The following is a 15,288-nucleotide window of genomic DNA, read 5'->3' on the forward strand; positions in this document are numbered from 1 at the left end:
AGCAGCTACCTCAGGGTTGTTGTGAGGATTAGTTGAGTTACTTTACAGAAAGGCCCGGAATAATGCGCGTGTCAGAGTTCACACTGTATAAATGAAAGGTGAGTGTGGCCCCCCAAATCAGGTCTCCAGCATTCCCTCCACAGTGGCTTGTGAACATGTGTGTGTAGCCAAGTGAATCATTTAGGTAAGAAGACACTAGAAGACTTGACCCAAAGCAAAGGCTCTTTTCCCCAGTCGCACAGCTTTCCGGGCTCTCTAGCTATTTACTAGTTTGAGTGCTGGTAGGAATATTTCCACCTTTTTGTTCCGACTCACTGCCCCCACTAACTTATGTATCCACTTCTTCCTGTGACGGATTTTCATGATTTACCAGCTATCCTGAAGGAGAACGAGGCTTTCTGAAGTCTTCTTACATATTTATACATTTAGAGTGCAAACAGTTGTTTCAGCAGAACTAGAAGTAGCACACGATTATTTATCCAGATTGTCCATTTAGAAAATTTTTTTTTTTAATTTTATTTATTTTTGGCTGTGTTGGGTCTTCGTTTCTGTGCGAGGGCTTTCTCTAGTTGCGGCAAGTGGGGGCCACTCTTCATCGCGGTGCGCGGGCCTCTCACTATCGCGGCCTCTCTTGTTGCGGAGCACAGGCTCCAGACGCACAGGCTCAGTAATTGTGGCTCACGGGCCTAGTTGCTCCGCGGCATGTGGGATCTTCCCAGACCAGGGCTCGAACCCGTGTCCCCTGCATTGGCAGGCAGGTTCTCAACCACTGCGCCACCGGAGAAGCCTCATTTGGAAATTTTTATAAAATGCTTACTCATTCTTTATTCTATGATGATTTTTTTTCCTAAAGATAGAGGTTGAATTCTGTTTTTGAAGTAGAAAGCAGAGGGTGCTGTAAAAAGTAATGTTCTCTATATTTGCATACTTGGCAGCTATAATAGGGTGAAGAGAGTGCAGAGCTGGAGTCGTGAGCAGGTCTGAATAGGTATCCGGACCTCTGTGACCTTGGACGGTACCACTCAGAATCTGTGGGGAGGGAGGTGATCACACCTGCCCTTTGCTGTTCTGCAGCACGCGGCGTGGTCTGTCATGACACCTTATAAATGACGACGTGACTTATGCAGACTAGAGGTTGTCATCATTCTCATAAGCTTCCTTCGTTCTCTCAGGTGTCCTGCAAGGGACTGTAGTAATTCCAGGAGGGAATGATTACCTTTGTCATTTTGTCTCTCTCCCATAGTTTGTATGGCTCAAAAGAGCTCCAGAAAGTTAAAAAAATGTCATCTCAGGTGGCAGTCAGAGAAGACAGCCAGGTTGCCCGTGGCCGTAGCAGTTAGTGTCGAGCCAGGACGGTTCTCATCTGTACAAACGGGCCCCGTGGGCAGTGTGCCTGGGCCTCCCTCGAGGCTTCCCAGGGCCCTGATGGGGTTCCATGCTGGACCCTGTACAGTCTGTCATGCCTGTCACTTCCAGGAGCTTTAGAAATTCATCAGGGCCCATGGCCATAGTCTCAGAGCGCTCAAGGGCTGCCCTCCTGGCCCTGATTGGAGCTTTCTTTTCCTCTTGTGAGCGTTTCTCACATCTCGTGTGCGATGCGACTAAACCTCCATTTGTGGCTGCTTCCCAAACGGGCCTTTTTTGGAAAGGGAACAAGTGCTAGAGATTTCCGGTAGAAACCGGACTGGGTTCTGTACAGGAAATGAGGGCTTCAGATGAAGGGCATTCTGCAGACCAGCGCTGGCCAACAGGAATAGAATGCTGGCCACATGTGTCATTATAAATTGCCTAGTAGCCCCATTAAAATGAGTGCAAAGAAACCGGTACAGTTTATTTTAATAATATATTTTATTTAACCAAATAAATCCAAAACGTCATGTAATTAATAATACCCCATATATATATTCTTTTATATATTCTTTTTTTTTCCGAGTCTTCAAAATCTGGTGTGTATATTTTACATTTATAGCACAACTAAGCTCAGATATTAAATTTTCATTGGAAGTCCTATGTTTAGACTTTCATAAGTCTAATTTTTAGTTTAGTTTAGTTTAGTTTAGTCTAATTTTTAATTTCATAAAAATGTGTGGTTGAAAAGGTAGATTTACATACACAAGTCATTCTGACAAACGTAAAAGTTTTTCAATAACTGTATTAAATACCAGAATATAATTTTCCTTTAATAGTCACATGTACATTGACAAAGCAGGTTCATAACATGAGAAGAATTGACTTGACTTTGAAGCAAAAGCATATCATTTTTAAAACTATGTCCAAGTTAAGTAAATTCACCAACTCATGTGTCAACTCAGTATTATTAATATTGAATTCAGAGGAGGTATTGAATACATTGAAAAGAAACCCTAAATTTATCATTATCAACAAAGTGTTCTTCAAATTTTTCTTTAGTTTTTGCAGCCAGTTTGCATAATGTTGTCTGTTACAAGGAAAATCTTATGCATACTGAGTCATAAAACTATGTAAAATCATTATTATTGACTTATATTATGAAGTTGGAACACAAATTCTCACACCTGTTGGTCTACATCACAAGTAAGATCTTTTTTTCCGACTTCCTTGGAGCTTGAAATTTAGCTTGTTCATATGCAGCGTGGTTATAGGTGAAAAAATGTAAACCACACTGTATTTTTTATCTTTGATTATTGAATGAGGGAATAGTTGCATGAAAAGAACGATTTGACAAGCATTCCTCTTATTTTAAGAAAATGTGAACTGGAGTTTACAGTACGGGGAAACCTTGTAAAACTCTTCCATCTCTCAGTCAGTGAGCATTGGCAAAGAACACAGAATCATTAAATTCATCATCTTGTGTTTCTTTCATGGTTCTATACCTGCGAACCATTGTAGCATTTGCAAGCATATACTGAACCATTTCAACAACTGTATCCATACTGAGTGCAAATGTTTTCAGTATGTATCATGCGGGCTTCCCTGGTGGCGCAGTGGTTGAGAGTTCGCCTGCCGATGCAGGGGACACGGGTTCGTGCCCCGGTCTGGGAAGATCCCACATGCTGCGGAGCAGCTAGGCCCGTGAGCCATGGCTGCTGAGCCTGCGCGTCCGGAGCCTGAGCTCCGCAACGGGAGAGAGGCCACAACAGTGAGAGGCCCGCGTACCGCAAAAAAAAAAAAAAAAAAAAAATGTATCATGCAATGAAGCAGATGTTTCCAATACGTATGGTACAACAAAATAAAGCAATAAAGCAAACGTCAGTCTATTAAAATCCCAGTAAATCCAGATTTTAACCCAACCTAGCTGAAGTAATGTCTGTCATGATAGAAGCTGACTTTTCACATGTAGATGAAATTCTTCTTGGACAAATGTAAAAGATTAGGAAATATCCTCACCACGAGTTTGCATTTTAGGCTGCAATTTGACAATAATTTTTTCCTATATTTGGAAATCTTTTGAGGCAAAACATACAAAGTATTAATTGGGCAGCATCTCTTATGTCACTCAACTCATCTAAAGCTAAGGAAAAATATTTCAAAATTTTCCGGTTTTGAATCAATCTTTAATATTGTTAGAAATGCTTTGTACTCTATGGGCAATTATTGATGGCTTAACTAAAGATTGTTCACTTTTTATAAAATATCTTTTTAGTCTTTTCCTCAAAATAATTTCTATTACCACATTTCCATCTAAAAGGATGTTCGTTTTGCGTGTGTATGTAAGAATCCAAGCCACTTTAGAGCTGACCAAAGTTACAAGCTCAGATCCTAAGAAAAATATGTTGAAAGTTTTTTTGTTGAGTTTTTAATTCTGATTTCAGCCGCTAATTCCATTGCTTCTCTTTAGACTATTGAGAGGAAAACACCTATCAAATTCATTATGTATTTGCTGAAAATGTCTCCTTACACAACAAACTTCATTTTTCCTGCCACAGCAAATCGTAATTGCCGTTTGTTAGGAAATTTGTGACACGTCTTCTTCTAGTGCTTATTTTTTTCTTTATTGTCTGGTCATAGTTCTAGCTTCTGCATCCCCACTCAATTCCGTGTCAGTAGAATGCCTTTGTTTTAAACTTAAAAGTTTGTTCATACTCATTTTTTTAACTAGAGGACTAATTATACGTTATTTACCAATTATGATTTACCTAGCAATCTCTGTAAGTTGGCTGTGTGCATAATAAACACATTATAATGTTTCATCAGTGCCTGGAAAAAAATTCACATGAGCTGAATCCATCTGTTGTCCCCCAGTAGAACAGTGATGCATTTATGTCTAATTCCAGAAGTAGCACACGCGCCTGACATGCACGCCACCCTCTAACAACAACATCTGAGGTCACGTGGTAGTTAAAGTGAAAACATCATCTACCGAAACAGTAATGTTGTACTTGGTGGAAACATACTTTACAGTGCTTCAGCTTTTAAATGAAAACTAAACAAAACGGAAAATTCAGTTTCCGAGTCGCATTGGCCACTTTTCAAGTGCTCGGAAGCCCTTGGAAACTCCACGTGGCTAGTGGCTGCCGTATTGGACAATGCAGATAGAACTGAATGGTCAGTGAGTTAGAAATGTATTGATTTTTTTGTTCCTTTGAGTTCTTTAAGTTAAATTCCATTGCCTCTAAAGTAAAAATAGCTTTACTTAAAAATCTCAGTTTAAAGTTTCTTTTCATTATTTCTGCCATTGGCTCAGAGGCTGGGTTTTGCTGATGAATCATACCCCAGGCTTTAACAGTTCTGTTCTAGATAGAAGAGGGCGTGCAGCTCAGGGGAGGCCTGTGAATGTCTTTGGGCAGGTTTCTCCCTCCTCTGATTCCTGGGGAGCAAGGGTAGGTTTTTTTCTTTCTATTTTCTTTCTTTTTTTTTTTCTTTTTTGGCTGCACCTCGCGGTTTGAGGGATCTTAGTTCCCCAACCAGGGATTGAACCTGGGCCCTCGGCAGTGAGAGCCCGGAGTCCTAACCACTGGGCCACCAGGGAATTCCCAAGGATAGGTTTAGAATTAGGACATGGGAGTGATTCAGGGCTTATATCCTGCTTGTTTCTTACTACCTTTGTGATCTTGGGAAATTCACTTCTCTGTGACCCAGTGCCTCATCTGTGAAACGTGATGCTAGCGCCTCCCCCCAGGGGTCTGATTGGAGAGGAGATACAGTGTGAAGCCTTTGTGTTTATTAAGTGCCTGCCCAGGGCCTTTCTTTATATTCCCTTATATTATGGGGTTTTTTTTTGAGGGGGGGCAGGAGGTGTGTTTAGTTATGACCACTGGAGTCCCAGGTTCCATTAGAAAGATTCTTCCTTTATTCTGTCACCGAAGCCAGGCTGAGCTAAAGGCAAGAAATGAAGAACGAAAATGTCTTTAGATAATTCCGATTCCTGAGTGTTAGCCTTTTCTCTCCAGAGTTGGGCCGAGGTGGTATTTTTTGCTAGTAATCCAAATGGTTTCCTCAGTTCTCCACTTTGATTTTTTCGGGTGGGTCTAGCTCAGCTACAGCATGTTCGGTGAAAAGATGTTGGTTCAGGATTACTTCAAGCTAAGTTTCCTTAGAGATGCATTGTAAAAGGAGCTGAAGTTCTGGACTTTAAGCCCCTTTTGAATTCACCGGAGCATGCCTATAAGGTCGCGGGTAACAGCTGTGAGCTGCCCGGTGGTGCCTTGGAGGTCTGCCCCGTGAGTGGGATAAAAAGGAGACCTAGCCCTGGTCGTGCCCGGCTTCCTTCAAGAGCTCTGGGGCAAAGCACTGGCTGTTCTGAATAGAGGGACGGAGGGTACTCAGAAGGGAGACTGACCCTCTGTCATCTGCTAGGCTCGTCAAGACCAGCCCAGAACTGGCTGAGTCCTGCACATGGTTCCCCGAGTCCTATGTGATTTATCCAACTAACCTCAAGACCCCAGTTGCTCCGGCTCAGAACGGAATCCACCCGCCAATCCAGAGCTCAAGGACAGATGAGAGAGAATTTTTCCTGGCTTCTTATAATAGAAAGAAAGAAGATGGAGAGGGCAACGTTTGGATTGCAAAGTCATCAGCCGGAGCCAAAGGTGAGTCGGCACTGTTGCCCCTTCTCCCTTCCCTGTAGGTTCCCATTGTGTTTTGTTAGATTCAAACGATGTCTTCAGATGTGTGGCTATTCTAATCTGAATCCTCGGGGGTGGAGGCCTCGTTTCATTACATAGTTTAAAATATCTGCGTGCTGGTGACTTAGAAACGTGTATCTCCAAATCAACTAAAATAGAATAAAATAAAATTTTTTTAAAAAGTGAAATAAAGTAAAATAAAATAAGAAAATAGAAGTATCTCGAAAATAGAATAAACTCGAGCTGAGGTCTTTCCCTTTAAGCTCCCCAACAGCAGGCATTTTCAGCATAACATGTCTGATATAGAACTCTTTACTTCCTTCCCAACTTCACCCGCCCCAGCCTACTCCTCTTTCCGTCTTCCCATGGAGTATATGATTCCACTTCTCACCCAGCCTCTCAATCCCCAAACCCAGGAATCCTCTTTGGCTTTACAATCTATACCTAATGCAGCAGTAGGTCTTGCTAACTGTACCTTCAAAATAAAGTCTGCAATGGACTTTTCTTGCCATTCCCACTGCTCTCACTTAAACCAAAGCTCCTTTTCTCTCTATTCTGGGTAACTGCGGCACCTGCTCACAGCAGCTCTCCTGCTCTTGGACAGAGTGGTGTTTTAAAAACAGAAACGTGATCATGTTACTCCCCGCTCAAGACTTACCAGCTGGCTTCCCAAGGCAACTAGAATAAACTCGAGTCCTGCTGGAAGTCTCCGTCACTTGATATTTGCCTGTGTCTCTGATCTCATCTCTTATTCTTGGCCTTGCTCCCTGTACTGTAGCCATAACACCTGCCTAGCATCCCTGAAATACTCTAAATTCATCTCTGTACCTGGAATGAGCTTTCATGGACTATTTTTCATTTCTCAGCTCAGATGTTGCCTTGTCAGAGAGGCTTTTCTTTTCTTTCTTTTTTTTTTTTAGAGAGGCTTTTCTGATCTAAAATAACCTCTGTGCCCATTGCTTTCTATCCTTTCTCCTGCCTTATTTTCCATCCTTGCACTAACCTCTTCCCAGCACTCTATTACATATTAGTTTATCTGTTCATCTCCCCCATAATCCTGCACACTTCATATAAACACAGACTTTCTGTCTTGTTCATCTCTGTACCCTCCCCATAGGCACTTAATAGAGGTATGTTGAGTGAATGCAGGGAAGGCATAAGGTGTGTCATACTAACTCAGGCTTAAAATGTAGGCAGCTGCCAATGTAATGATCACATAGACACGGTCCATCTCTGCAACTACCATCATATGCTCTCTTAAAACCCACTCCATTTTGAACTTACTTCTTCTTTCATTGCCTTGGAAGACCATCTGGCCATTGGTACTCATTTCTGTCCCCGGTCCAGTGGATCTCACCTTCTTTTCCACCAACCGTGAGACAGGAGGGCATCACCTGGAATCTCCTGAAAGTGGGAGAGTTGGACTCTTGCCACAAGCCAGGTACCTCACCTACTTCTCCCTCCCCTCCTGGGACTTCTTCTCCAGGAGAGTCCCCTAGCTTTGTTCTACTAGTAAGTGGGGGAATTGAAAGAGGAAATAGTCATCCACAGTATTCCAGATTCCTCCTTTGGATCGGGGCTGGAATCAGGATGGCCATTATGAGGCTATCGTGTGTCCTTGTGTCATGGACTTGACTGGTGCCGGAACCATGAGTGGGGCAGGGCCCTGGGTAGAAGGATCTGTCAAGTCGTGGCAGTGATCCCACCTAGGTGGTCCCTGGACCCTCACCAACCCAAGATATAGAGTGATTCTCAGCAGCAGAGGGAGGTCATAAAGAGAGAATAAAATGCCAAACAGGACGTTTTGCTTTGGGAGTTGAGGAGATAAGTGGTGTGGATTTGTTTTGTTTAGGCTGAATGAATGACTTTTATTCTTGTTAAACAAATATTTAGTGCCTACTACATGCTGGGTGTAGTTGGCTTAACTTCACCCTATATCCAGATCAAGCCACTGTTCACCACCTCCACCCCCGTCTTGGATCTGAGTCACCTTCACGTGTCACCTGGAGCATTGCTCCCTGTTCTGTTCTTGGCCATTCTGCAGAGTCTACACAAAATACAGCAGACAGAGATCCTGTTAGAGCACAATCAGACCATGTCACATCTGTCCTCAGCACTGCCTCTGGGGCCAGGACAGCACCTGGCGTGCTGCAAAGGTTCAATATATGTATTGAGCGAACGAGTGAATGGATGGATGAATGAATAAGAGAAGTAATGAACGTTTGGAGGGAGATGAAGAGATAAATGAGACGGACATGGTTCTCTTGCCCTCAGGGACCCATAGTCTAGTCAGAAAGAAGGCTAATGATGCATTTATTTCCAGATTAGCTAAATGCTGAGATGGAAACAAAGAACCCGAAAAACCACTGTGACTGCGACCTTGAAGCTCCTAGAAGAACCCCAGCTTCATAACTTAGTGAGGATATAAACAGATATCCTCCAGGTATAGTTAGTGAGGATAGAAACGAACGGTATAAGAAACAGTTAAGAAACACATGGAAACATGCTACGCTGGTGTACGAAACTTACAAAATCAAGGTGGATTTTACGTATCATTTTACATCTACAAAGTAAGAAAACAGAACCCTTCAGTGGTTGTGTTGCTGAGTTTGTTGTGAACTGCTCCCTCCCAGTGGCGATACACAGCCCTTTGAAGCAGCAATAGGATCACACAGAGCAAGGGTCAGAGTTCCTTTGCTTTCGGCTCACTCATCTCATTCCTGAAAATTTACTCCGGGGAGATAGTTAAAAAGTAACAAGGGTGATCTACAGCAAAGACCTTTACCATTGTGTTACCTGTAATAGCAAAATTGTATTTAGGAACAGCCCCGTTGTCCAGCAGTCAGTAAACGTGTCATTTTTTACATCCACACAATGGGATATTTCCTTGGCCACTAGCATTGGGAAGTTAATGCAGATACAGTGAAAATATTGACTGTATGAAGTGAAAAAAGAATATGAGGTGAGTCTGCTGTGATTGAACCTATCTTTGCCATATTACATAAAGGAAGGTAATATGAAAAAATGAAAAGCATTATGTTAGGAAATAAGATGATGGGTAGTTTCAGGGCACTCGTAGGAAAATGCTGTTTTCGGATGATGATTCTAAAAAGAGTGTGCAAGGTGCTGTGGAGCGGGAGAGACTGAAGTCTGATCTGAAGAACTGGCAAGTGAGAATGAAGAGGAACCAGGGAATCTGAGTGCGGTTCTTAAGGGAAATGAAACAGAATGAATTATGTTCATCCAAAAAGAGAGGAAGGGATGTTTCCCAAGTTGATTTGCTGCTTCTTGTTTAAGAGGCTAACCAGGTGGTGGAGGGAGTGATAGAAATGGGGTAGTTGAAAACGGGGCTGGCTTTTAGGAAAGATGAATCGTTAAATTAATTTGCCGTACAGCAGAAATTAACACAACATTGTAAATCAACTATACTTCAATTAAAAATATATTGGAGGGCTTCCCTGGTGGCGCAGTGGTTGAGAGTCCGCCTGCTGATGCAGGGGACACGGGTTCGTGCCCCGGTCTGGGAGGATCCCACGTGCCGCGGAGCGGCTGGGCCCGTGAGCCATGGCCGCTGAGCCTGCGCGCCCGGAGCCTGTGCTCCGCAACAGGAGAGGCCACAACAGTGAGAGGCCCGCATACCGCAAAAAAAAAAAAAAAAGATTTTTACTGAAAGCATGAGACCCAAGTAGAGATGAGCTGTGAATCTAAAGTGTAGGGGGGTGACTTCCCTGGTGGTCCAGTGGCTAAGACTCCGCACTCCCAATGCAAGGGGGCTCCAGTTTGATCCCTGTTCAGGGAACTAGATCCCGCATGCCACAACTAAGAGTCCACATGCCGCAACTAAAGATCCTGCACGCTGCAACTAAAAGATCCTGCGCGTCTCAATGAAGATCCCGCATTGCCACAACTAAGACCTGACGCAGCCAAGTAAATAAATAAATATTAAAAAAAAAAAGTGTAGGTGGGAGGTCCTAGAACTAAAAAGTGAGTCCAGCAAGGTCGCAGGATATGAGATCAACACACAAAAATCAATTGCATTTCTACCTCTGTCACCTATTTATGCCTTGCTCTCCGCAATCTGGCCACATCCCATCTTGTATGCTCCAACCTTATTTTCTTTATGCAATTTCCTTACGGACTATTTCTTATTGAAAATTAATATCTCTAATGCTAGTAGATGGAAAAATAATGGGAAGAAAGTAAGGAGACAGGTACTTTTTAAAAATAAATTTATTTATTTATTATTTTTGGCTGCATTGGGTCTTCATTGCTGTGCACAGGCTTTCTCTAGTTGCAGCGAGTGGGGCCTACTCTTTGTTGCAGTGCACGGGCTTCTCATTGTAGTGCCTTCTCCCATTGCAGAGCACGGGCTCTAGGCGTGTGGGCTCAGCAATTGTGGCTCATGGGCTCTAGGGCGCAGGCTCAGTAGTTGTGGCGCACAGGCTTAGTTGCTCCATGGCATGTGGGATCTTCCCAGACCAGGGCTCGAACCCATGTCCCCTGCATTGGCAGGCAGATTCTTAACCACTGCGCCACTAGGGAAGCCCTATAACTTTTTTTTTAATAGGAGTATAATTGCTTTACAGTGTTAGTTTCTGCTGTACAATGAAGTGAATCAGCTATATGTATACATATATCCCCTCCTTCTTGGACCTCCCTCCTCCCCCCCACCCCATTCTACCCATCTAGGTCATCACAGAGCACCAAGCTGAGCTCCCTGTGCTATACAGCAGGTTGCCACTATCTATTTTACACATGGTAGTGTGTATATGTCAACCCTAAGCTCCCAATTCATTCCACCCGCCCCTTCCCCTCTGGGTCCACATGTCTGTTCTCTACGTCTGTGTTTCTATTCCTGCCCTGCAAATAGGTTCATCTGTACCATTTTTCTAGATTCCACATATACGCGTTAATATACGATATTTGTTTTTCTCTTTCTGACTTCACTCTGTATGACAGACTCTAGGTCCATCCACATCTCTACAAATGACCCAGTTTCATTTCCTTTTAAAAAGTATTATCATTAAAGAAAACCTAACATTAAAAGGACATGGAAAAGTTACCCGTAGCCTTACCCAGTTCCTAACGTAATTATTTTTATTTTTTCATATTAGTTTCTTTTAGATATGGGCAAAGACAGATTCAATCACGGTGAACTCATTTCATATCTTTTTCATTTCATACTAACAATGAACATGTGGAAGCCAAAGTTAAAAATACAATACCAGTTACAGTCACCCTAAAGAAAATGAGATGCTTAGGTATAAACTTACCAAAACACGTACAGGGCCTATCTGCTCAAAATTACAAAACAACTATGAAAGAAGTCAAGGAGGACCTAAATAAACAGGTAGACATATCATGTTCATGGATTGCAAGATTCAACACAGTAAAGATGTCACTTCACCCCAAATTGCTCTATAGGCTTTAGGTGATTGGTGTCAAGACCTCAGCAAGGTTCTTGTGTAAACGTAAAGCTTCTACTAAAATTCATATGGAAAGGCACAGGCCCTAGAATAGCTTACACGATATTGAAGAAGAAAAGTGGGAGGAAACACTGTCCCTGATCCCAAACTGTATTGTAGAGCTACAATAATCAGTACACTGTGGTATTCGTGGAGGGGATAGAAATATGAATCAGTGGGGCAGAGATGTACCCACACATGTATGACCATCTGATTTTTGACAGAGGTGCAAAAGCAATTCAATAGAGGAAGGATAGAATTTTCAACAAACGTTGGTGGAGCAGGTGGATAGCCACAGACCAAGAAAATGAACCTCAACATAAACCTCACCCCTTATACAAAACCGAACTCAAAATGGATTTGGGGCTTAAATGTAAAATATAAAGTTATTTTTCAGAAAAAAATAAGAGATAAAGCTAGGCAAAGAATTCTTAAACTTGATACTGAAAGTATAATCCATAATAGTAAAAACTGATCAGTTGAACCTTATCAAAATGAAAAGCTTTTGTTCTGTAAAGGACCCAACCACGAGGATGAAAAGACAAGCTACAGACTGGGAGAAAATACTTCCAAGCCTTATATCTGACAAAGGACTCATATGTAGACTATACAAACAATATTCAAAACTCAACAGTTAAAAAAGGGGGGGGATCCAATTAGAAAATGGGCAAAAGACAATGAAAACATATTCCATTGAAAAGGTTCTACAGATGAAAAATAAGTAAATGAAAAGATTTTCAATATCATTAACCATTAGGGAAATGCAGATTAAAACCACAACGAGCTATCACTGCACTCCTAAAATGGCTAAAATAGGAAACGGTAACAACAGCAAATGCTGGCAAGGGTCAGGAGAAACTAGATCACCCTGCCAGTGCTAGTGGGGATTTAAATTGTAGAGCCACTCTGGAAAACAGTCTGGCAAGTTCTTATAAAACTAAACCTGAAATTATATGACCCAGCAGCTCCACACGTGTGGGCATTTGTCCAGAGAAATGAAAACTTACATTCACAAAAAACTTGTACATGGTTGTTCATAGCAGCTCTATTTGTAATAGCCCAAAATGGGAACAGCTCAACTGTCCTTCAACAAGTGAATGATTAAGCAAAGCGGGGTGAATTGATCCCATAGAATACTACCCAGTAATAAAAGAGAATGAACCGTTAATAAATACAACCCCTTGGAGGAATTTCCAGGGGAGTATCAGTGAAGAAAACAACTTCCAGGGATCACATATGTTGTAATTCTATTTATGTAACATTTTTGAAATGACAAAATTGTAGAAATGGAAAACGGATTAGCGGCTACCAGGGGTCGGGGAGTGGGGTGGGGGGAGGTACTCGTGGCTTTGAAAGGGCAATATGAGGATTCTGTGCAATAATGGAACTGTTCAGAATTGGAGAAGATATTTGCAAATCATATAAGGTACCTGTATCCAGGATATATAAAGACCTCTTATAACTCAGTAATAAAGACAAATAACCCATTAAGAAATGAGCAAAGAATCTAAATAGACCTTTCTCAAAACAAACAAATGACATAAATAGCCAATAAGCATGTGAAAACATGCTCAACATTCCAAGTCATTAGAGAAATGCAAATCAAAACCATAACAACATACCACCTCCCTCACAGCCACTAGGATGGCTATAGTTAAGGCAGAATACAACATGTGTTGGCAAGGATGTGAAGAAATGGAGCTCTTGCCGCCCTTTGCTTATGGGAATGTAAAACGGTACAGCTATTACCAAACTATTTTGGAAAACAGTTTGGTAGTTCCTTAAAAAGTTAAACAGTTACCATATGACCAACAATTCCACTCCTAGGTATATTTCCAAAAGAGTTGAAAACATGTCATATGTTTTCCTATGTTGAAAACATATGTTTTCCACATGAAAACTGCAGTACACATCTTCATAGCAGCATTATTCATGAGCCAAAGATATATGTATATGTATAACTGAATAACTTTGCTGTATACCTGAAACTAATACAACATTGTAGATCAACTATACTCTAATATAAAATTTAAAAAAAAGAGCCAAACAACAGTGGAAACAACCCAAATGTCCATCAATTGATTGAACAAAATGTGATCTATCCATACAATGCAATATTTAGTCATAGGAAGGTGGAATGGCATATTGACACATGCTATAACATGGGTGAAGCTTAAAACGCTGTGTTAATGAAAGAAGCCAGACCAGAAAGGGCCCCATATTGTGTGTTTCCATTTATATGAAGCATCTAGAATAGGCAAACCCATAGAGACAGAAAGTAGGTTAGTAGTCCTCAGGAGCTAGTGTGAGGAAGGAATGGGGAGTAACTGCTTGATGGGTGTGGGGTTTGGGGGGAGGTGAAGAAAATGTCCTAAAATTAGATTGTAGTGATGGTTGCAAACCTCTTGAATATGCTAAACACCATTGAATTTTACACTTTACAAGGGTGAATTTTGTAGGATATAAACAATATCTCAGAGCTGATGCATCATTTATCTAATATTGATGGACACTTTCTATTGGAGTAGAGTTGCTTTGCAATGTTGAGTTAGTTGCAGGTGTACAGCAAAGTGAATCAGTTACACATATACATATATCCACTCTTTTTTTAGATTCTTTTCCCACATAGGGCATTACAGAGTATTGAGCAGAGTTCCCTGCGCTCTACAATAGGTCGTTATTATCTATTTTATATATAGCAGTGTGTATATGTCAATCCCAATCTCCCAATGTATCCCTCTCCCCGCCCTTTCACCCCTGGTAACCATAAGATTGTTTTCTACATCTGTGACTCTATTTCTCTTTTGTAAATAAGTTCATTTGTACCATTTTTTTAGATTCCACATGCAAGCGATATCATATGATATTTCTCTTTCTCTGAAGTAAGTCTGACTTCCTTCACTCAGTATGACAATCTCTAGGTTGAGGGACACTTTAAATGTATCCAGTTTTTTCTAATACAACGCTGCAGGAATGTTCTTGTACATTTGTCTTTCTGCCCTAACCACCTGATGTTTCTACTAGATATAGTGTTTCCAGTCGGTTTATTGGTCATAAGCAGCATACGGCCTTTACTGTGGTAGCCAGTGACCAAAAGTAGAGCGGCCTTTATTTATGGTGCTTAGACCCTTTGAATATCCATAAAAATGAAATTTCATGGAGCCTGCCATGACAGTGTTTACAATCCTACATGGAGAGAGGGTTGGATAACCCTTGGTGCTTTTGTGGGGAGAGGGGAGAGTGAGAGAGATGGAAGGAGGGAAAGGATGGAGAATGAAAACCAGTAACAGCCGCCTGTCGGTTTTTACCTGCTGTCAGAATTTCCTTTCTGGCTTTGCAGAGAGCTTTTCCTCTTGGAGTGAACTGGACTGATTATGGTTTGCTTTTGCCCTGTTAGGTGAAGGCATCCTCATCTCCTCGGACGCTGCGGAGCTGCTGGATTTCATAGACAACCAGGGCCAGGTGCACGTGATCCAGAAATACCTTGAGCGCCCCCTGCTGCTGGAGCCAGGCCATCGCAAGTTTGACATCCGGTAATGCTTCCGCGTCTGGAGTTTTTGTTTTACAAATCTGGAAAAAATGCAGTGGTGTGTGATGCGGAGGGTGACATGGATTATAGGGAAGTATTGGACTTCGTTTAATGTTCCCCAAGTTGAGTGCAGCTGAACAGAACCGAGCTTCTGTTTTTCTTTCACTCTTTCTCTTGTCTTTCTAGAAAATGTTATTAAGATGATGAATTTTCTTTTTTTTAAGTATTCTCTTTAATGAAGATGACTTGT

The 15,288-nt window shown here is 41.8% G+C and overlaps 1 protein-coding gene across 2 annotated transcripts in view; it reads left to right on the top strand.

Moving 5' to 3' along the window:
- TTL (tubulin tyrosine ligase) overlaps positions 1-15,288 on the top strand; it is a 74,292-nt gene that overhangs the window by 42,306 nt on the left and 16,698 nt on the right. For both annotated transcript variants that reach the window (XM_079941242.1, XM_079941241.1), the window contains 2 exons: positions 5,776-6,008; positions 14,907-15,042. In XM_079941242.1, coding sequence (XP_079797368.1) covers positions 5,776-6,008; positions 14,907-15,042 — 369 coding nt within the window. The remainder of the gene's footprint in view (positions 1-5,775; positions 6,009-14,906; positions 15,043-15,288) is intronic.

The sequence above is a fragment of the Stenella coeruleoalba genome (genome assembly GCF_951394435.1).
Source record: "Stenella coeruleoalba genome assembly, chromosome: 13".
NCBI lineage: Eukaryota > Metazoa > Chordata > Mammalia > Artiodactyla > Delphinidae > Stenella > Stenella coeruleoalba.